Here is a 23,716-nt window from a genome sequence, read left to right on the forward strand (position 1 = left end):
TGGTGAGGTTTTCCCCTGGGTGTTCTGGAGGGGATGGGCTCTGAGGCAGAAGCCTGTCATTCTTAGACCAAATTATGCAGTTTTTGAAGAAAAGATCCCTTTTCCTTTTCACCAAACTTGTCTCCAATGTTTGCCTATGGGTGGCGGGCAACAGAACCCCAATTTCTGTTCAATAACAGTTTCACTACTTTGCTCAATATATTTGGTTAGTCAAAAGTCCATTTAGTTTTTTCCATAAAACAAAAGATATATTTTTCAATTTCACCAATAACTTTATTGATTTGGATATTTTCAGTATGTCAGCTATCTCCCACACAATAAAACACTGATTGTTCTCAATTAATAGCTCCATTTGATCTCTATCAACTTCGACTGGTCTATCTAATCACGGAGCATCACCCAGCGAGAAATCCGCAGCACAAGTCTTGGCAAACCACTTTTGACCTGTTCAATCAGTCACAGCACCTTCTCCATACACCACACAAATCATCTTTGTATTTCAGCTGCATTTTTACCTTTCTTGAAATAATAAATAATAATATGCCAAAAATATTGTTTATACTTTCTTCCATCTTCAATATGAAAATGTATACACAAAAATTCGCCAATTTTGGTAAGTTTTCTTTAAAAACGCACACTGATATAACAGCTGTCACAATGCAATCTAATAAAATTGTTTCAAATGAAGTTAGAGGCAACTAAGTGCTACAAAAGCCATCTTACAGAAAAAAAACAAATGAACGTTTTGGCCAACCTAATATATTGACTTCCTCATCATTTTTTCTTAAAAAGTTTAAAAAATTCTACCACTAGGACATCATTAAAAAAAATAATCTTCTGCTTTCCAGACTCATAAATTTTCAAGAATTATAGTTCCCAGGCAAAATGCTAATTAGAGCTCACTGTTATTGATTTAAAAGTTTATATAATGCTTACCTGAAAACTCGCCCGTAATTCCCATGTACTTTATATACACCATAGAGTCGATCTGCTACTCTCTGGAATAAATATTTTAAAAGAATTGCTATTATGTGGTCAAAGATATATACATTAAAAAAACAAAAACAATGCATGCCTAGTACAATATATTTGGAAAGTATGGAAAAGAAAATACTTCAATCTCCCTAAGTCTTATCACTTTTGATAAAGGACATTTAAAGGCAACAATTAAAATATATACAGAAAGAAGTATGAAAGTGGTTACATAAATATGACAGTGAGGCAGAACAGTAAGAAGCTAAGAAAATTTGTTGGCAAGTGGAATGGGGAAACTGAGACAGACAGCTGAACAAACTGGTAGAGCATTTTACAGCCAGATACAGAAGGTCATCAGGATGGAAAGTCCTGGGTGCCTAGCAAGGGGTAAAACCGGCACTGGACCTGGATTCCAGGGTGGCCCTTCTCCTGGTATATTGCTGGTCATGTGGCTGAGAATCCCTGACCTTTCCTCCCTAGACATAACACCTAATCCTCACTTGTACTTCAGCTTCAGGTCCATAAAAGCAGCAAAACCAGGGGGAATGAGCTAGGACCAGCTGCAATGACTAATGACCCCCTTGCCCTGGTACTGACCAATCAATAGAGACCAAAACCCTGAAAGGGCACAGCTGGGAAACTGATGAATATTCTATTGAAATCATCCCCTAAACTCCGAGCCTTAAAAAAAAAAAAAAAAGCTCTTTGGGAGCAGGCCTGCACCTTTCTTATAAGGAACTGTTTCACGTGGCGTGGAGAATGTAGAATGTAGCCTAGCCCCTGATTTGGAAAACCAACAGGGAGCAAGGTCCAGCACACGGGACCCACACCCACGGATAGGTTCTCCCATGGGGAATCAGGTCTGCATTATACCCAGGCTACTATGAGGCTTACTTTTGCTAAAACTCCCTCACCCTGAATTAAGGCAGAAGAAGTTTACTGCATATCTTCAAACTAACTTTTTGAAATCTGTGCTAAACCTCCCAAGTATGGAGTATAACCAGTTCAACCACTTTTCCCCTTGATCTGCAACATCCTTATGTAATGAGTAACATTCTTTCCTTTGGTATCTGTAAAAGGTAATCACCTACAGCAAACCTGTGCATAGTAAATGAGGACCACCCTCAATGTAATGTACCCAGAAAAGCAATAAAAGGGTGTCCAGGCAGGGGCTGGGGCCCTCTCTCACTTAGAGAGCAGCCATGCAATCCCTTTTTCTCCACAGGACTGCTGTAGTTTGTGTGAATTTGTTCATCACAGCCACAACGCATGGACCCTGTGGGCCGGAGTCCACTTCACTTTCCTTTCTCTCTTCTTCCCCAACAGATGTGCATCTCCTAAACTCTAAGAGACCCCACAAGACCTGCAACCAGGGGAGCAATGGGCAAAGGCAGCTCAGCTCATCCTGGGCAAACCCCCTGAACCTGTCTCCAAGGCCCCCTTTTGTTTGACTTCTCACTGATCCAAAGCAGCCCACCTAGTCTTATTTCTTTCCTGTAACATCTCTAGAGAGCCAAAGCAGTCCTGCTGGACTCTCCTGTTGCTTCTTCTATCCTATGCCCTTTCACACTCCTAAAACCACCTGGACTCGTGTTGTGAAATATTTCTTGCACAATGTCAAGAACCCACACATTACAGGCCTGCCCAAGGCAGACTCAATCCCAGTCCCCTTTCCAGTAACAATGCTATTTTTTCCATGTGATAATATTTTTATCCAGCAGGTTAACTGATTGCATTTTAAACAGCTGCATAAAATTCCACCTAGTGTATAGACTAAGCATTCCTTGTTGGATATTTAATTATCCTTAATTTTTTTAGTATTGTAAATAATCTTATAATTTTCTGACAATAAGGCTTTTCCATATTTCAGATTGTTTCCTTATGATAATGTCCCCAAAGTGGAATACAAGGGAAAGACTATATACATTTTCAATTCTATTGATAGTTTTACACATAAATGCTCAACACATGCAATATACTTCTGTGCTACTGTCAAGGTAATTCCTTCTAACCAACAAAAACATTAGATTTTAACTAACAGAATTTTAATTCAGATAACTGGGTTGAAATATGTACTGCCTAGCCACTCACACATATTTTACAAAAGACAAAATCTAACACCACATGTAATTTGCTTTACTTTCCCCCTGTTTTATGGACAGAAACTGGCAGACCAAAAGTTAATCCCAGCCCTGGCCAGGTAGCTACATTGGTTGGCATGTCGTTCTGATGTGCCAAGGTTATGGGTTTGGCCCCCAGTCAGGGCACATACAAGAATCAACCAATGAATGCATAAACAAGTGGAACAACAAATCAATGTTTCTCTCTATCTCAAATCAATTTTTAAAAGTCAACCCCACATAAAACCCTAAAAACAAAAATTGTATACAGTTTCTAAACATAAACCCTAAGGATAAATTAGGGCCCTAATTCCTCACTCATATAGGAGTAATTTGAGGAATTAGGCATTAACCATGAACAAATCTTAACCCTTTCAATACTTCAGCTTAAAGTGAACAGAACCAGCACTGCAATACTTGGAGCAGGCCTAAGAGGATCATAAAATGTTTTCCATCTCACCTTGGCCTGCTCTGGAGGCACACACATCCATTAGACAAGGGGGCAGCACTCTACAGGTTTGCAGCTTGTTTCCTGTAGCCTTTTTGGAACACAGTCATGCTCATTTGTGTCAGCGTTGTCTATGACTGTTTCCACAGCACAGCTGAATAGATTTGATAGGGATCATATGGCCCAAAATACTGAAAATATTTACTATCTGGCCTTCAGAAAAAGTTTGCCAACTTCAGTACTAGACTTACCTTTCAGGACAAAACTCATAGAAATGATTCTGCCTGAAACTTTCTGCAGTTGTCCCCAGGTTCTCTAAACTAACTTTAATGGCATATTATTTCCCAATAATCTTTTCAGAATCCTATGGAGTGGCAAAGGCTTTTTTTAAAAAGTGGTTTCTTCAAGTAAGTTGGGAAACGTTGAGCTAATAAAGTTTAACGGTTTCCTCTCTGCAGGACATTTTAGATCATTAATACTATACGAATCATGACTGTTCAAGAGAGAGAGAGTTTGCAGTGGGGAACATCTTACAGGACTGGCACTCCAAAAAATACAAAATAGAATATTCCACTCTAGATTACTAACTTTTATAGATCTTTTTATTTTTAAAGATGAAACCTCCCCCTGAGAGTTGAGCATTTTATCAGCCACCTAAAATATTAAGCATGAAGGAGAGGGAGAGAACTTGTTAGATAGCCACATAAGAAAAAAACTAGCCCTGGCTAGAGGACTTCTGGTCAAGATGGCAGCATAGGCAGACATGTCTGGCTTCTTTGCATAACCATGTCAAAACTACAACTAAAATATAGAACAACCATCACTCAGGAATGTCAGAAATCTAGCTGAATAGAAGTCTGACAATTACGAAATCAAGTTGAATGGAAGTCTGACAACCACAAAATGAAAGAAACCACATCCATCCAGACTGGCAGGAGGGGCACAGATGCAAAATGGGCTGGTCCCACACCCACGTGGGTGGATAAAAATTCAGGAGGACTGTCTTTGGGGCAAGGAGTCCCAGACCCATTCCAGTCCCCCAGCCCAGGATTCCAGAGCCAGGAAGGTAAGTCCCCACAACTTCTGGCTGCAAAAACCAGTGGGACTGAGTTGGTGGAAGAAAATTCTGGAGTCCCAAGCAGTTCTTCTTAAATAACCCACACATGGACTCACCTACACAGACTTATTCGCTCTGAGCTCCAGCACTAGGATAGCAGCTTTAAAGGCACAAGTGGTACACAGGGGGGAACTGAAGCATCTGGCATAAAGGCACGCAGAGGCCAGTGTCCCTGATAAACCCTTCCCACACAGAGCCAGTAAACTGGTGACATATCTAGGACTACACCAACCTGGGTAACACTGTTTGACCCACCTTGGAGATTGCCAGAGACTCTGTCCCACCCAACTTACGGGCCCACTCAAGCTGCTTTTCCACAAGAACAGCTGACTTGGCACCCAAATCCTATCAAACAAGTAACAACTGGCTTCAGTGAGCACTAGTAGCAGCCAGATTAGATTCACAAATTGGCTTCGCCTGGGAATCTCCAAACAGGGAACAAGCAGCAGCCACCTCAGACTGCTTTATACCTAAAGCAGGGTCTCTCGGACAAAACACAGGTGGGGGATGACCTTGGCCTACACCACTGCGGAAACCCCAGAGTCAATGCACCCCATGGACAGCTACAGACCACATCGGAGCACCACCACCTGCTGCCCTTGCACAGCTGTACCTCCAGGGAGAGCAGAGGTAGGTGGTCAGTGGTCACAGCCAATTCTTACAGCTGACTGGCCTGGGTAAATCCCTCCCATGATCTGTAAACAGCAACTTAGGCTCAACTACAAGAGGAGGATGTACTCAGCCCACATGAAGGGTGCACCTTGAATACCCAGCCTGGGTGACAGGGGAGGCTATGCCACTGAAACCTACAGGACACCTACTACATTAGGCCACACTACCAAGACATGGAGTCAAAGCAGCCCTACCTAATACATAGAAACAAATATAGGGAGGCTGCCAAAACCAGGAGACAAAGAAACATGGCCTAAATGAAAGACTGTATCAAAACTCCAAAAAAAGAGCTAAATGCAATGGAGATAAGCAATCTGTCACATGCAGAGTTCAAAACACTGGTTATAAGGATGCTCAAGAAAGTTAGGAGCTCAGCTGCATAAAAAAGACCCAGTCAGAAATAACAGATACAGTAATTGAAATAAAGAATAATTTACAGGAAAACAACAGTACAGCAGATGAAGCCGAGAATCAAATCAATAATTTCGAACACAAGAACGCAAAAAACAACCAAACCAATCAGAACAAACAAGGAACCAAGAAGAAAAAACAATCCAAAAAAGTGAGGATCGTTTAAACAGCCTCTGGGACAACTTCGAGAGGTCCAACATTCATATCATAGCAGTGCCAAAAGAAGGTAAAGAGCAAGAAATTAGAAATCTATCTGAAAAAATAGTGCAACAAAACCTCCCTAATTTGGTGAAGGAAATAGATAATCAAGTCCAGGAAGTGCATAGAATCCCAATTATGATGGATGCAAAGAGGCCCACTCCAAGACACATCATTATTAAAAGGCCAAAGGTTAAAGATAAAGAGAGACTCTTAAAAGCAGAAAGAGAAGATAGTTACCAGATGACTCCCAGATGGGAGGGAGGAGGGGAGGCATGGGTGAAGAGATGAGGGGATTAAGAAGTACAAATAGGGAGTTCCAGAATAGCCATGGGGATGTAAAGCACAGTTTGGGAAATGGAGTGGCCAAAGAGCTTACAAGCGTGGACATGAACAATGGTGGGGGAATTGCCTGAGGGAGTAGGAAGTGCTGGGTGGAGAGGGGCAGAGGGACAAAAATCAGGACAATTGTAGTAGCATAATCAATAAAACATAATTTTAAAAAAACAAATGAAACAAAAACTACCCCTGGCTAGCATGGCTCAGTTGGCTAGAGCACTGTGTCATGGAATGAAGGGTCATGGGTTAGATTCCCAGTCAGGGCACATACCGAGCTTGCATGTTCAATACCCAGTTGGGGCATGTTCGAGAAGGAAGCCAACTGATGTTTTTCTCTTACACTGATGTCCCCCTCTGACCCCTGTCTGCTGTCTCCCTTCCTTTCTCTCTAAAAGCAGTGAAAAAATATGCTTGAAAGAAGATAAAAAATTTAAAGAAGAAAAACTAGGAGCAACGTAAATACAAAATACAAATCCAAAATAACTAAGAAAAAGTTGGTCAATCCAAGTTTCTTTCTTTAAAGTATATCACTCCTGGCAGCTAGTATAAAAGGAACTCCTACCATAATAATTAGAAGTCTGGAAAATATTTCGATCCATAAGAGTATGATGAAAGGAGGCCAGAGTTTTCATCCCAAGTTTCCTCTGCAAGTGTAGCATCTCTAGGATCAACAGCAGCAGTGTTAAGCAGGAAGCTACATGCTGTTCCCACAGGGACAGCAATACCTTTTTGAATAAAGCCCCTACTAGAGAGGTAAGGGGCATCTTTGATTAGGGTTGCTGTTTCCAGCTCTACAAAAGCTTCTTCCTCCCCTGTGAAATTTTCTATACCCATCACCGATACTAAATATTGTGAGGTATAAAATCCTGGGCGACTGTAAAATACTCCTGTTAGTCCTCTGAAAACAGAGATATTGAAACCTATTGGGAAGTCATCTGTATTCCAGACAGTTTAGCCCCAAGAAGAACTAAATAGAGAAACTTGTCCACAGTCTCACTCTAAGAAGGCAAACCTACAACAGCAGGAGGAGCAAGTGTCAAGCCTTTCCTGGAACACTTTGGAGAACATTGTCAAGAACACAGCTTGTAGAACACCCGACAGTACCTCTATTAACACTCAAAATACAAGCCCATTTAGGAAAGATTATTAGAGTAAAACACATCTTCCTCTACTACCATGTAGCACAACAGGTCAAGCAGGAACATGAAAAAGAACTCGCATGTCTTTGTGGCTGATTCGACAAAGGCAATGTATGGAGTGCAGAAGAGGTGAAAATTCAAGAAGCAAACTAAAAAATGGACAGTAAATTCACTGTAAGAACACTGTCCTCAAAAAGCATCATGTTGTTGCCCTGGCTTGTGTTACTCAGTTGGTTGGGCTTTGTACTACAAAAAGCTCACAGACTCAGAGCAAATGCTTGCATTGTGAGTTTGGTCCCCAGTTGGGGGGTGTGCAAGAGCCAATTGGTCAATGTTTCTCTCTCACATTGATGTTTCTCTCCTTCTCCCTCCCTTCTCCTCTTTCTCGAATCAATAATAGAGAAATAAATTAAATCATGGTGTTTCAAACATCTCATTACTTCCAGTAACAAAAAAGGAAAAGGTGACAGAAAATTAGACACCAGCAAAATCTCCCTGTCCAGAACCTACAGGTTTCACAGAATGGAAAATGACGAAGTCTAGATTTTGAAAGTAGCATTGTTTTGGAATTTCCAGCCAAGATGGAGACATAGGTAGACAAACAATGCCTCCTCCCACAACCAAAAGAAAAACAAATTTAAGAACAAAAAGCAACCAGAACTGACAGAAAATTGAACTGTATGGAAGTCTGACAATCAAGGAGTTAAAGAAGAAACATTCATCCAGACTGGTAGAAAGGGCGGAGACGGGCAGACGGGCAGAGAGGACTATCGGCAAGGCAGAGCAGTCCCACATTCGCATGCAGATAAACAGGGAGGAACAACTGGGGAACGAGACAGACTTCACAAACCAGGATTCTAGTGCAGGGAAATAAAGCCTCAAAACCTCTGACTGAAAAAAGCTGTGAGGGTTGAGACAGCAGGAGAAACTTCGAGCCTCACAGGAGAGTTCATTGGAGAGACCCACAGGGTCCTAGAATGTACACAAGCCCACCCATCTGGGAACCAGCACCAGAAGGGCCAATTTGATTATGGGAAGTGGGGGAAGTGACTGAAAACTGGCAGAGAGCAGAGCAAGTGGCATTGTTTCCTCTCAGATCCCTCCCCAACATACAGCACCAAAACACAGCAACCTGGGTTGCTCTTCCCTGTTGAACACCTAAGACTATACTCCTTACAATATAAATGGCACACCAAGAAACAATGCCCCCCCCCAAAATGGCCCAAATGAGAGAACAAATCAAAGCTCCAGAAAAAATACAACTAAGCAACAAAGAGATAGCCAACCTATCAACCGCACAGTTCAAAATACTGGCAATCAGGATGCTCACTGAACTCGTTGAATACGGCCACAAATTAGAGGAAAAAATGAAGGCTATGAAAAGTGGAATAAAGGTAAATGTACAGGGAACCAACAGTGACAGGAAAGAAACCAGGACTCAAATCAACAATTTGGGATAGAAGGAAGAAATAAACACTGACCTGAAGAGAATGAAGAAACAAGAATTCAAAAAAAATGAGGAAAGGCTTAGGAACCTCCTGGGGAATTTTAAACATTACAAAATCTTAATCATAGGGGTGCCAGAAGAAGAGGAAGAGCAAGAAATTGAAAACTTATTTGAAAAAATAATGAAGAAGAACTTCCCCAATCTGGCAAAGGAAATAGACTTCCAGGAAGTCCAGGAAGCACAGAGAGTCCTCAAGAAGGTGACCCAAGGAAGCACACACCAAGGCACATCATAATTACATTAACCACAATTAAAGATAAGGAAAGAATCTTCAAAGCACCAAGAAAAAAGGAGACAGTTAACTGCAAAGGAGTTCCCACTAAACTATCAGCTGATTTCTCAAAAGAAATCTTGCAGGCAAGAAGGGGCTAGAAAGAAGTATTCAAAGTCATGAAAGGCAAGGACCAACATCCAAGAAGACTCTATCCAGCAAAGCTATCATTTAGAATGGAAGGGCAGATAAAGTGCTTCCAAGATAAGGTCTAGATAAGTTCATCATCACCAAGCCCTTATGATATGAAATGTTAAAGGGACTTATCATCTAAGAAAAAAATGATCAAAACTATGAACAATAAAATGACAACAAACTCAGTTATTAACAACCACACCTAAAACAAAACAAAACAAAAAACCAAACTAAGCAAACAACTAGAACAGGAATAGAATCACAGAAATGGAGATCACATGGAGGGTTATCAACAGGGGAGTGGGTGGGGAGGGGGAGAGAGGGGGCAAAGGTACAGTCTAAGTAGCATAAATGGTTAAGTAGAAAATAGACAGGGGGAGGTTAGAATAGAATAGGAAATGTAGAAGCCAAAGAACTTCTATGTATGATTCATGAACATGAATGAACTAAAGAGGGGGCAATGTGGGTGGGAGGAGGTGTGGGTGTGCAGGGTGGAGGGGAACAAAGGGGAAAATGGAACAACTATAATAGCATAATCAATAAAATATATTTTTAAAATAAAAACTAAATAAAAATTAAAGGGTATGTGCCAATATTCACTATATATTATGTAGCATCCTCTGTATATATTAAAGCTCCAACTGATTTCTCTTCTGTCATTCATAAATGATTGGAAGAAAATTCATTATAGTTGATATTGCTAAATCTTGATTTAAAAGTCTCTTTTTCCTAGAAATTTAATTATTCAGTTATTTATGATTTTTTTTTAAGTAAGAAACTTTAAGTTGTCTTCTGGGAGCTGTGGGTCTAAAGTAGAGAGTTCTCCCAGGGGTTAAAGGTCAGCATAGCCTCAGAACTTTTTTCTTTAGGTTGTGGTCCTTTATTGCAAATATGTTGTTACTAGAGTTTTGAAAAAATTTCCAAGGGACTCACAGGAACATTTTTAGTAATGGAGGTAAGGACTTTTTCAAAGAGTTTGAGGCTTTGAACAGGAGATGTGGACTTAGTGGATACTGTGTGAGATTTGGAGTGTTTAAGTGTTTTATTAGAAGTGTTTTATTATTAAGTGTTTTATTTAGAAGAACACAATGGTTTATATTTGCTCAGTTACCATAAATGCTGTGTGGGGCATATTTTCACAAAATATAGACTTTTAAAAGTAATTATTTTTGCTATATAGCTTACAGACTCCTCAAATATACTTAGCATGTCAGTTTCTTTCCATTCCTGTAACAAGAACAAACGTAAATTGAAGAATCTTTATATAAAAAAGTAAACTTCACAAGCTACTCTGGACTAATACTTTGCTTGACAAAGTTCTTAAACTTTTTACTTTTCATGTTGTCCATATTTAGACAGTGCCTCAAAATCTGTTAAGAAATCGTATGAAAAACTATTAAGTAATCTATTTCTTTAAAAAATCTAACACTTAATATTGTAAAGCATAGTCTCAAATTTTCAAGTGCACTTTGAATGTCTTGTCTAAATTGTTAAAGTTATTGATGACCTCATTTATAAACAGTAAATTCTGTCACCTGTCATTTTATCTTTTATTCATTTAAATGTGTTTTTCCTTTAGTTTTAAAAGATTTGTTTCTTTTTAGAGAGAGAGGCAGAGAGGGAGAAAGAGAGGGAGAGAAACATCAGTGGTGGGTGCCTCTTATGCATCCCATACTGGGGACCTGGCTCACAACCCAGGCGTGTGTCCTGACTGAGAATCAGAACACCGACCCTTTGGTTTGCAGGCGGGCACTCAATCCACTGAGCCACACCATCCAGGGCTCTTATGTGTATTATAAAAATGTATTTTATGATCTCTTACCTAAATAATTACTTGCAAATGAAAAAAAAAGGCAAAAGTTTTCATCCTCCAAAAAGGTGAGCAACTCCACGAGGAACTAGTTTACTCATGAACTAGGCAACAAGTATACACTCCACAATTATTAACCAGCAGTGCTTCTGGTGTGAACTGTTCATGGAAACAAGGTGTTCTAGTCACTAAAACATGGAGTGACTTGTATCTAGATCATCAGGGCAGTGAGAAAGAAGAGGAAGCAAAGAAAAACTATACACTTAGACCAAAAACCATCATTTCTGAAGAAAAGGAAAGACAAAAATGGCAGAGAAATAAAAAATAAATTACTAAAACCTGAAACCAGATTAATTCAATGGGTGGCAGTAATCAAGAATACTGGTGCCAGGAAAAGGGGGCTATACCCAATGACTGAGACTAGACTGCTGTTCAATTTCTTTTTTTGCCAAGTCTTTCTTTTGAAAATTGATCATCTGACAATTGACATAGAAGAGCTGACACCTAGCTGATTCCGTGACAACAGAAGAAACATGACAAACTCATCCTGACATCCTACCCAGTTCTGAATCATCTGTACTTAAAAGAATGTCTTCTTGCCCTGACTGATGTGGCTCAGTGGATTCAGTGTGGGTTTATAATCCAAAAGGTTGCCAATTCGATTCCCCAGATTCCTGGGTTGTGGATCAGGTCCCCATTTGGGGGGGTGTGAGAGGCAACTAATTGATGTATCTCTCCCATATTTATAGTTTTATCCCTTTCTCCCTCCCTTCCCCTATCTCTAAAAATAAATAAATAAAATCTTTTAAAAATAATAAAGTCTTCTCTATACTCACTGAAACTGCAGGGAATTAGATATTAAAAAAACAAAGTTTTATGGCACTCTATTAAATTATCTTATTTTGCAAATGTGGAAACACACAGCTTTTCTTTTCTTTTGAATTATCTCCTAAGAAGCCAAACATTGTAAGAATTTAGACTCATGATACTACCAAAATTGTTCCCAAAGGAGCGGTATGTAATACTTTATGCCGCCATCATTACTATTTCACACTAGACATTACCACCTTTATAAGTGAGTGCAAATTAAATAGTATCTCAATGTGATAATTTATATTTTTAGAGTATTAGCAAAGTTAAACACCCCCCCACCCATTTTAAATTTGACTCCCCCTAGAGAGGCAGTATATATGGTAGGAATAAGGGATTTGGAGTCAGACAAATGTAGACACGAATTCCAGCTCCTTCTTGCTTTAGAGTTGGACTTTGTGGACTCTATTAAACCACTCTAAGCCTTACTATTATATCTTCCTCTGTGAAATGTGAAAGTAATCTTCAACATATGACTGTGAGGATTAAATAAGATGACATTTGTAAGGTTCTTGGCAATAAGCAAGCTGATCAGTGAAAAGCAGTTCTCTTTTCCCTCAATCTGCTTGAATTCATGTTCTTTGTCAACAGAGCATTTGTAGTTGGTCAAAAGCGTAGGTTCTGGAGTCAGATAGAAAAGGTTTGAATTCTGGCTCCACACATCTCTTTGCCACTGTGATATTAGGCAAACTACTCAACTTCATTTGCCTCTGTTTCCTAATCTACAATATGGGGTTAATAAACAGTACCTACATTCAAAGAGCTACTGTGAAAATTAGGTACAAATAATATACAGTGGTATCTACTGTTAGATATCAATATTATTTTCTTTTGTGTTAGTTTACAAAACAAATGATCTCATCTGAGTCTCAAAACTCTATGAATAAATAAGGTACATATTCATATAATAAATATTTATTCAGCACTTCTATATGCCAAGCAGATATTCCTCTTTGCCAGCAAAGAAAAAAAACTATGAAAAGTTACTAGATTTGCTAGAAGGACCTGGTAAATGACAAACCCAGCCTCTCCCAGTCTTAAATTTTCCATCTGCTCTTTCTGGTTGTTCTATTTTGATGTCTTAAAGATTTAATACTTTAACCTACCTATATTTTTTGCCTTTTCTAGTTTCAAAAGAAATCTCTGACAGAAAAGACAGTCAATTAATTCTATTTTCACATCTGTTAACAATTCATTACCTGTCTTAGTGTCTAAGGCTTTTTCATGACGTTCTGAATGTTACAAAAAGGCCCTCCCTGTGGTGCTTTCTGCACTATTTACAGGCTCCTGTCAGTGTTGGCCTTTAACCTTCTACTTTTACTTTTCTGTTACTGTCCATGACTAAATAGGCTTTCTCCCAATTTTAGAACAATCAGAACTTTAGCTAGTCATAAAGCATTCTGTATTTTTCATCGACATTTCTCTCATTTACACACCTAATTTCAATGTGACTCCCAGATCAAGAGCTAGCTTTCCTTTGAAGAGTTCGAGCACCTTTCATATCAATAAAGTTTCTGAAGCTGCATTCATTAAGTTGAGGATAAATATTCACACCCAGAATTCTCTCACTTGTGCCTTACAAACTTTTTGTGACAAAGTTATTTTCTTTAGAGGTTCTTGTCATATACACAGTAGTTACCAGTTATATTAGTAGTTTATAACTAAATTCAAAAGCAATGTATCTTACTGCTTTTTCAGATCTTTTTAAACAAACTTACAGTTAACATATACTTTGTACATTCATTTATTCATCCATTCAGTTACTACGCAGTGAGTGCCTACTGTGCGTCATGAATTGCTGTAGAGGATTAGCAGCGAGAGAACAAAGCTCCTGCTCCTGTGGAGCTCACATACAACGGTAGGGGGGTCACTAACAAATGAATACAGAGTACACTGTTGGACGGCATTGCTATAAAGACAACAGCATTGACAGAAAATGATGGGGATATGATAGAAAACCGCATTTTATTTTATATAAAATGCCCAGGAAAGATCTCTCTGAGGAGGCATTTGAGCCCAAAACTGAATAACAAGAGCGAACAGGCCAAAGGAGGATCTTTTAGGGGGAAAATAACAGTATAAGCACTAAGGGAAAGAGCAAACAAAAGTCCTAGGGCAGAAACAAGTTTGGCATGGTTGAGGATAGTTAAAAGGATTAACAGTGGAGTGTAGAAAGAATATAAAGAAATACCAAAAAAAGTTGTGTGGGACACTCTTCAAAATTTTTCTTTAACATCATAGTTAAATTTTGTTATAATCTTTAAAGGTTATTAATCACATTTCTTAAGAGGGAGAAAAACACCAATGTATGGTTGCCTCTTGTGCGCCCCCCACCACTGGGGACACAGCCCACAACCCAGGCACATGCCCCAGCCAGGAATTAAACCAGTGACCCCCTAGTTCACAGGCTGGTGCTCAATCCACTGAGCCACACCGGCCAGGGCATTTAATCACATTTTTAAATATACTTTAAAATATTGGCAGAAAACCAAATATAATCACTTTCATATGTTGCCTTGTGACAATTTTCTTGTTTTACAAAAGGAATCATCCATATCTTAAGGCGGCATGATATGCAGCACAGCCTCACAATGACAAGCATTTCTCCTCCTCTAGGTCTCCCTTATATTCACCATGTTTCATGAATTTTCTGAGTATTTAACTGTTAACATTTGTTCAGTTCACCAATCATCTCTCAGATTTCTGGTAATTCTAATTCTGGCTGATTTTTCTGCTTTGTCTCCTAGTTTCTTCTGGGTATGAAAGAACCTGTCAATACCTAGGGTTAGTCACGCGACTGCTTAATAGCGTACCTTTGCCTACCCAAGACTCCTAGAACTGTTTGTCTTCCTGCTAAACGAAGCTTTCTACAGTGTCCCCCTTCCCTTTGATTAAAGGCCTTTAAAGAGGATACAGCTTTCATAATCAGCCAGACTTCTGATTTAAGTAAATTCTCCAAGTTTTCTGGCACAGAAGACAAAGCAGTATAAATTGTTCTTCCGTTCTTCTGAATTTTCTGTCTCTACCTCCACTTCCCACAAGAACTGCTGCCTCATTTGTTTGGGTAATCTGAAGGCAACTAAAGACCTAAAAATTTTAATTCGTTAACCCATAGTCCTTTCCAATACTTTGACTCTAGCCTAATAATCCACACAGGTACTATTTCCTTTCCTAAAAAGTATATTACAATTTATTTAAGGAGTCCAGAGGTACTCCGAATGGTTAAAGGGGACACTGGGCCAACATGGGACTCTTCAATGTTTTTATACTTACTGTGGAAATCTTCAAACATACAAAGAGTAGAAAACAGGAGGATATTTTTCCATTTCCCAACACTCGCCAACAATTATTATATGGCCAATACAGTTTCATCTAAAACTGTCCCTACTCTCCACCCTTTACCAGTAGATTCTTTTATTAAAATAAACCCTCAATAATATATTTCATTTCAGGAAGACTACAATCAGCATAAGATGTGATCCTAGACCTGGTAACTCAGCATCTTTCAGAGCTTTTAAGGCAAGTTCTAAGTCTCCTCTAGGTTACCTCAAAGAACCAGAGTGGATGACACAATTTTCTAGGTACATTGATTTACCCAAAACTATTTTTCTCCATGTCTGTTACAGCTAAATTATATGCTAAGTATAATGATTATTCCTTGATTTCTTGTTCCTTTTGTCATGGCAGACCATTACCTCAAATAAGTTTATTTAGCAGAACTGAACAGCACAGACACTAGATGGCCTAAATAGTGATTTTCAACCTTTTTCATCTCATGGCACACATAAATTACTAAAATTCTGCAACATACCAAAAAATTATTTTTGGCTGATCTAACAAAAAATAGGAATAATTTTGATTTATTCACACCAAATGGCTATTGTTCTGTTGTCTGTTGTCTTCTTTTTGGACAACTGAAAGAAAAGAGGTCAGTGCCCCTGACTAAACAGGCATTGCATGTTTTAAAAATTCCGGGGGCACACCAGTAGAAAACTGCTGGCCTAACATATATAAAGTATTTTACAAACCTTAAAAACAAACCTTGGAAAAAAAGATATTATTATATGCTAGACATAAAATCCCATTTAGTAAACTGTACTTCTAACACTGAAACACAGCTTTTGACAAGATGTCACAACCACCATATACAAATAATAGACTAAAATTCTTCAAGTTGTTTATGCCAGGAAACATTTTACATTTTTTTAAAATGCAGTTTGGGTGATAAACACACCAAACCTGAATGTAAAAATCAGTTATACATTACAAATAACATCCATTACTTAAAACTATAATGATTAAAGGAGCAGCACTTCCTTAGGTACACTTCCAAGGTACATGCCAAAAAAACTCCTGGGGACCACTTACTGCTCTGACTCGAAGAAGATGTGAGATGACTGACTGTAGTTCATCACTGTAGTGCTTTAGTTCAGTGAATCTCCTGAAACAGAAAGCGAGTAGCACATAATTTTTCTCATGAAGACACATCAAAATCTGAAAGATAAACAGTATGGCTAACCCTTGAACAATACAGGTTTGAGCTGTGCAGGTCTACTTATTTGTGGATTTGTTTCCAATGAACAGTGTAAATAAATGTATTTTCTTTTCCTTCTAATTTTCTTAGTATTTTCTTCTCTCTAGCTTACTTCCTTGTAAGAGTACAGTATATAACACATAGAACATACAAAATACGTGTCAATCAACTGTTTATGTTGTCGGCGAGGCTCTCAGTCAACAGTAGGCCATTTGTAGTTAAGTTCTGGGGGAGTCGAAGTTACATGCGGATTTTCTTCTGTGCAGGGGATGGCGGTTGGTACTCCAACTCCTGTATTGTTCAAGGGTCAACTGTAGTTCTTAAGAATAAGCAAAATTATTCTATTTAACCATATGCTGGCTTTGAATATTTATACACCAATACAAATTTTTTAAATTCTAAAATAAAACAACTATACTTTCTTATAATATTTTTAAAGCCAAGAAAAGATGTCATACTTCATAATTTGTAGTTAGACTAAGATAGAGATAGCTGTTTCTTGGTATAAAAAATTACTTGATTACAAAAAAACTGGAAATAATTTAGGAGGCTAAAAAAAATCTCATGGTACAGACATAAACTCATGGTCTCTAACCTCAATCTTAATGCTGCTCAGTAATCTGTTTTCCAAATCTAATAACTATCATTCTTCATTAAGACCTGAAACTTCTAACACTACCATCTGTTACTCTCTTCAAAGATTAAACAGAAGATATCAGATAGGAACTACCTCCACCTCCACCTCCTACCAGCAAACTTAGAAACTTTCCAATATTACATAATTTCTTCCTTCCCTCTAGGCTCCTTCTTCCCATCCAATATTTTAGATTCTATCCCAGCTAAACTCCATATTCCTCTTTTTTAACTTCTTCTCTCTACAAGATCCTTCTAATTAGTACGTCAATTAATTTAGGGTCTATCCTACATTAAAACACATATGCACAGTTTTTGACAACACACTCAAATGCTAACACCTCCTAAATACCTACTCCTCTCACAGCCATGCTTTTACAAGGTATTCTCTCTCTAGCAATGACCACTTTTTTCCTCCCCATTCACTGTTCAGCCCACTACAACCTAGTCTCACCTCCAGCACTATAGTGGAGAAACATTCCCAACAAAGCCACCTACTACTATTTGCATGTTGCTAAAATTGATACTCTAAGTCCTTATCTTACCTGATACTTCCAGCAATGCAACAGCTGACCCAACCCTCCTCAAAATTTGTTCCCTTGACATCAGTGTTATCCTATCATGATTTTCCTTTTACTCTCTGGTCACACCTGAAGTCTCCCTGGTAGTACTCACTTCCCTCACCCATCTCTTACACTCCAACTTTAGTATGCCAAGAATGCCTGAAGTATTTATTGCCCTGGCCAGGTAGCTCAGGTGGCTGGAGCATTGTCCCATACACCAAAAGGCTACAGGTTCACTCCCGGGTCCGGGCACTGGCCAGAAGCAACCAATCAATGTTTCCCTCTCTCTTTCTCCTTTCCTCTCTCTCAAAAATCAGTGAAACATATCCTCAGATAAGGATTTTTTTTAAAAAAGCCCTGGCCCAATAGTTGCAGGCCATATACCTAGTTTGCAGGTTTTATCCCTGGTTGAGGCTCATACGAGAGGCAACCAATCAATGTTTCTCTCTTACATCAATGTCTGTCTCTCTCTCCACTTCCTCTCTCTCCAAATAAACATATCCCTGAGTGAAAGTTAAAAAAAAAAAGAATGCCATAAGTGTTCATTAAAAGATACTGCTGAGGGCCTCTCAGTAAGAAAGAGTTGTGAATAACCACAACCATATACAGAGGCCCCACTGGGACTCAGAAATCTAAATTTATAAAAGCTCACCCACAAGATTCAGATGCCGTAATCTACAGTTTACACTTTGGAAAACACCTTTTTAGTGTTGGCTTATTTGGGGCTCAGTTCTGGGTCCTCAGCCAGCTTATAATCAATCTTTCAATCTAGATATACTATGGGACTTATCAATCACAAAGCTTCATAATGATGACCTACATGATGCTGAAATCAAATTTCTACCTCCAGCCCAACTCACTCTCTCAAAAGCCAGATCTCTAAAGCCAACTGACTAGAAGACATCTGTATTTGCTCACATCTGAAGCTCATCTTATGTTCTCTGACTTCCTCAAATTTCTCTCCTCTATCTTCCCCAGCATTTTAAACATGGAAAGAAACCTGGGTGCCATCTTTATTTCCTTCCCCCACTTTCATCCCATATATTCTACTAATCACTTGGTCTACATCCTAACTACTGCCACATACAAGTAGAGGACCCAAGATCCTCCTCTTCATGGTTCTTAATAGTCTAGTTTTAAGAAAGATAAATCTGCATGAAGCAGGTATCATTTTGGTAATCCTTCTGAAATAATCTTTCTGGTTTTCTAGATTTTAAGGATAGAATAAAAGTGTTTTAGTGGTGTAAACTATTTTAGTAATGGCAATGAATAATAATTAATCTATTGGGCCAGCCAGATGTAGAACAGAGATTCTATATATTAAGAATGACAATAACTGATGTAGATAATTCTCTAATCTAGAACTTGAGTCAAATTCTATTACTAATTACACAGTAATCATACACTTTAACAAGAACTTAGAAGTAAACAACTGCCTTGGTTATGGTATTCATATCACATTTAAAATTTTACACAGTCATACACCACTTAATGACAGGGACATGTTCTGAGAAATGTGTCATTAGGCAGTTTTGTCATTGTGCAATCATAAAATGTACTTACACAACCTTAATGGTACAGCCCAGTGGATCTCAACCTTTTTCATCTCATGACACACATAAACTAATCAGTAAAATTCTGCAGTACACCAAAAAATATATTTTTTCCAATCTAACAAAAAAAATAGGTATAATTTTGATGCGTTCACATCAGACAGCTACTGTTGTTCTGGCTGCTGTCATCTTTTTTTTACTTGATAATCTAGGGGAAAAGAGGTCAGTGCCCCTGACTAAAACAGTCAGGTAACGCAGGTTTTAAAAATTCTTGCAGCGCACCAGTGTGTCGCAGCACAATGGTTGAAATATCGCTTGTGTAGCCTATTGCTCTTAAGCTACTATGCTGTACAGCATGTTACTATACAAAACAACACAAGATTAAATCAAGCACAAGAGAAAATGATGTAATCGAGAAATGCAGTGAACATGAGGTGTATGAGGCTCTTATCAGTGTAACATGGCATATGGTTTTACAGCAAACTTTTTATATGTAGAAAGAGTACACTGTAAAATAACAACAAGTAGTATGGTAATACATGAACCAGTAACACAGTTGTTTATTACCATTATCAAGCTTTCTGTACATGCATAATTGTGTATGCTGTACTTTTACACAGTGGGCAGACCAGTGGGTTTATTTACACCAGCATCACCACAAACAGGTGAGTGAAGATATTTGAGACAGCTAAAACATCGCTAGGTGATAGGAATTTTTCAGGTCCATTATAATCTTAGGGGATCACCACTGTATTTGTGGCTTGCTGTTAACCAAAATGCTGTTAAGTGGCATGTGACTGTAAATAATATAGATATTAAATAAAATTTAGATATCTAGAAAACCTAGTTAGGTCAGAAGAGTGAAGACAAATATTCAATTGACAAAATATTAATAATATTCATTTAAAAAGTCAACATACTCCTCTAATGAATGTACATCCATCAATGTCATAAGCTTTGCTTATAAGATTTTCCAAAGCTTTTTTTCAGAGGATGACATAATTTTAGTTCTTACTCTAAAGAACGTCTCTTATATACCATGATGTCACTTTTAACCCTTAAAAAGACTCGGTGGAACCTTAAATGCATATTACAAAGTGAAAGAAGGCAACCTCAAAAGGCTACATGCTGTATGATAAAAGGCTACACACTGTATGACATGGTATGACATTACCGTATGACCACATGATATGACAGTCTGGAAAAGGTAAAACTATGGAGTCAGTAAAAAGCTCAGTGGCTGCCAGAGCTATGGGGTGGCAGGGATAAACAGGCAGGGCGAAGAGGACTCTAGGGCAGTGAAAATACTTTGTATGACACTATAATAATGTATACACTTGTCAAAACCCATACAATATATACAACACCAAGAGTGAACCCTAACTAACGTAAACTATGGTCTTTGGGGTAACAATGATGCATCAATTTAAGTTCATCAATGGCAACAAATGTACCACACTGGTGGGGATGCTGACAGACTGCGAGGAGCTATGGATGTGTAGGGTAGAATTCATATGCAGGGGTGGTGGGCACATGGGAGCTTTGTACTTTCTTCCCGATTTTGCTGTGAACCTAAAACTACTCTAGGTCCTGGCTGATGTGGCTCAGTTGGTTTAAGCATCATCTCATAAACTGAAAGGCCACAAATTATATCCCCCATCAGGGCACATACGTAGGTTATGGGTGTAAAAGACAACTGATCCATGTTTCTCTCTCGCATCAATGTTTCTCTTCCTCTCTTTCTCCCTCCTTCCCTTCCCCTCTCTCTATAATCAATAAGTATGTCCTCAAGTGAGAACAAAAAGAAAAAATAACTACTCTAAGAAACCAATTCAAATAAAAAACCCTCAACAGTTACCATCACAATTTCTTAATTAACAGAACTTTAAAATACTTATATTTTAATTCAAAATTCACCTTAAAAACCAAAGGCATTATACTAATTTATTATGGTTTACAAAGCCAGGGATAACAGGCCACCAGACGATGCAAACTTGGCCTTTGTCTGCTAGAATTTACACTACATAGAAATTAATGCCAAAAGCCTAACTAGAGAAATTCTAACAGACCTTTCATAAACTGGGTCACCAAAAATAAAAAAGCCTCATCTGCCTAAGCAAATTTCTAACCAAAAAACTCAGCAGAAGCAAACACCAGGTGAAAGTCCACATATCAAAGAGCCTGATTCATCCACCAAATTCAAATGCGCAAAACCAAAATCTTAAATACCTAGGTTGTATTCTAAGAAAATTATTTCTGAATACACTAGCTTCCTTTACTACAGAAATGCTCCCGCAAACACCAAACTGATATTAATGAAGTCAAGTAACTGTCATATAAATACACCTCTATGAAATTATTATACTAGTATGCATTATCTATCCAGTTTTCTTGGTATGTAAAGTAGAAAATTTATTATTAAAACATACATTAATAGACAATCTTCTTAGTTTGAACTTTGTATATATTTGATAATCAAAGTAATGAGAAAAACTATCTTATACAAAATTAAAATAGCTTTTCTCACGTTTCTGATACCTTCAACATTTTAAAAATTCATCTAGGAAAAAGCAGTGCTTTAATTTTCTAAAACTTCAGACAGTTTCAACCTCAAACCCAATAGAGTTACCAAATTTTAAAATCAGTTTTAGACTATAAAAGGATTTCACTGTATGTGAATTACTATTTAAAATATTTAGCAAATGAAGTGCATACATTCAGAAATGAAAAATTAAATAGATTGATAGGCACCATTCAAAACAACATTGTAACTGTTATTAAAACAAAACCTTACTTGTCTGGGTTTTTCACTCTGAATGTTGCATTAAGCGCTTTTAACCTGGAGTCTGCCTGAAAAAAATAATTTATTCACTTAATATAATTACATTTCAGGGTATAAATCCAAACAGTTTTATTTTCCCTTTAAAATTAAGATGCTCAAGTTCAGTTTTCTTCATATCATTTGTGTTAACATATTCAACATACCTAAAAAAACAGCTTAAACAACAAAAATGATGTTACAATCTTATAAACTGAATACATAGCATTCAATATCAAAGTAAAACAACTGCAAACACCAACACACTAACAGGCATATGGCTCTGCATTATAACTCAGAATAGATCATATGAGAAAAGTAGTTTACTTTTTCTCTAAATTAAGAAAAGCAAAATTTAGTATATATAAACTAAATAAAACTACTACTTTAAATGCTGTGCATTACTGAGCGTAGTTCTCAGGTGGAATCCAAACCAAATATACACTGGTTTTTCTCATTTTCATGATCAGTATTTTAGAAAAGAAAGAAATATGGAAATGCCTGTACTAATGTAAAAGAAGCTAGATGACATGAAATTACTCACTAGCTGGCAGAAAATGTTACAAGACAACACAACTTTTAAACTACCCATCTTTATTTCCAGATAACTGCTCTCAAAAGAGAGACAGAGGGATCAACACTAAATAATAATTTCATTGTATGAATTTATACTTAATAAATCCAAAATCCTATCCTAATTTCTCATTAAAAAAATTACTTTTCTGACCAAGCACAGAAACTATAGGGTTCAATAGACAGTAGCCCAATCAGGAATCAATTTTATAATGTGGTTTGGTTCTTAAAATTCCAGTCAGCTTAAAAATTTTACACTAGTCCAACTTCTAACCCATAATTACAAATACTCCCAAAATACTAAAACAACACAAAAACACTAGGGCCACCCAGATTACTTGGGTAAGAAAAGATTTTAAACATAACAAATGTGCTACTCCATAAACTCAGACTTTCTGAACTTCACAGACCAAAAGAATTCCAAAGGGTTATCAAGAATATCTAAAGAAACTCAATTTGTCACTGACTTCAGAGGATTCTCTTATTTCTAAAGTCAGTATTTGACCAATTCATGACCTTTCTTATATCTCAAGGGCATACCAGCTAATAATAAAGCATGTGAAAGTTCTTGCAAATAAAAGCACTTACAAATTTAAGACATATATTATTCCCTTATGTACTTTAATTAAAATCACTAAATAACAAAGTGTTAATGATTTCATAGTCACATACAAATTCATTTCACAAGATTCCATAAAAAGAGAAGCTGCCTAAAATGTCTCCAAACCAGAAACTTCTCCCCAAAGCTAGATCTCTAAAAAACTACCTGAGCTGCTGCAAACCTGCCAGGTTACCATCCATGTTATAAGAAGCCCTTACAGAAGTATTAACTACCAGGCATAAAATAAATCATGGGGAGGTAACACACAGCATAGGAATAAAGTCAGTAACACTGTAATCATTGTGTAAGTGACAGATACTAGACTTACTGTAATAATTACTTTGTAAGTTATATAAATGTTGAATCACTATGTTGTACACCTGAAAGTAATATAATAGTGTCTGTTAACTATAATAAAAAATAATGTTT

The 23,716-nt window shown here is 37.7% G+C and overlaps 1 protein-coding gene across 1 annotated transcript in view; it reads right to left on the reverse strand.

Moving 5' to 3' along the window:
• Nucleotides 1-23,716, reverse strand: part of SNX4 (sorting nexin 4) — a 78,130-nt gene that overhangs the window by 30,057 nt on the left and 24,357 nt on the right. The window contains exons 6-8 of the mRNA XM_037033671.1: nucleotides 22,090-22,145; nucleotides 16,381-16,453; nucleotides 937-998 (exon numbers count right to left, since the gene is read on the reverse strand). Of these exons, the coding sequence (XP_036889566.1) occupies nucleotides 937-998; nucleotides 16,381-16,453; nucleotides 22,090-22,145 (191 nt within the window). The remainder of the gene's footprint in view (nucleotides 1-936; nucleotides 999-16,380; nucleotides 16,454-22,089; nucleotides 22,146-23,716) is intronic.

This window comes from Sturnira hondurensis, unplaced genomic scaffold (genome assembly GCF_014824575.4).
Source record: "Sturnira hondurensis isolate 20B ecotype Veracruz unplaced genomic scaffold, ASM1482457v3 Scaffold0021765, whole genome shotgun sequence".
NCBI lineage: Eukaryota > Metazoa > Chordata > Mammalia > Chiroptera > Phyllostomidae > Sturnira > Sturnira hondurensis.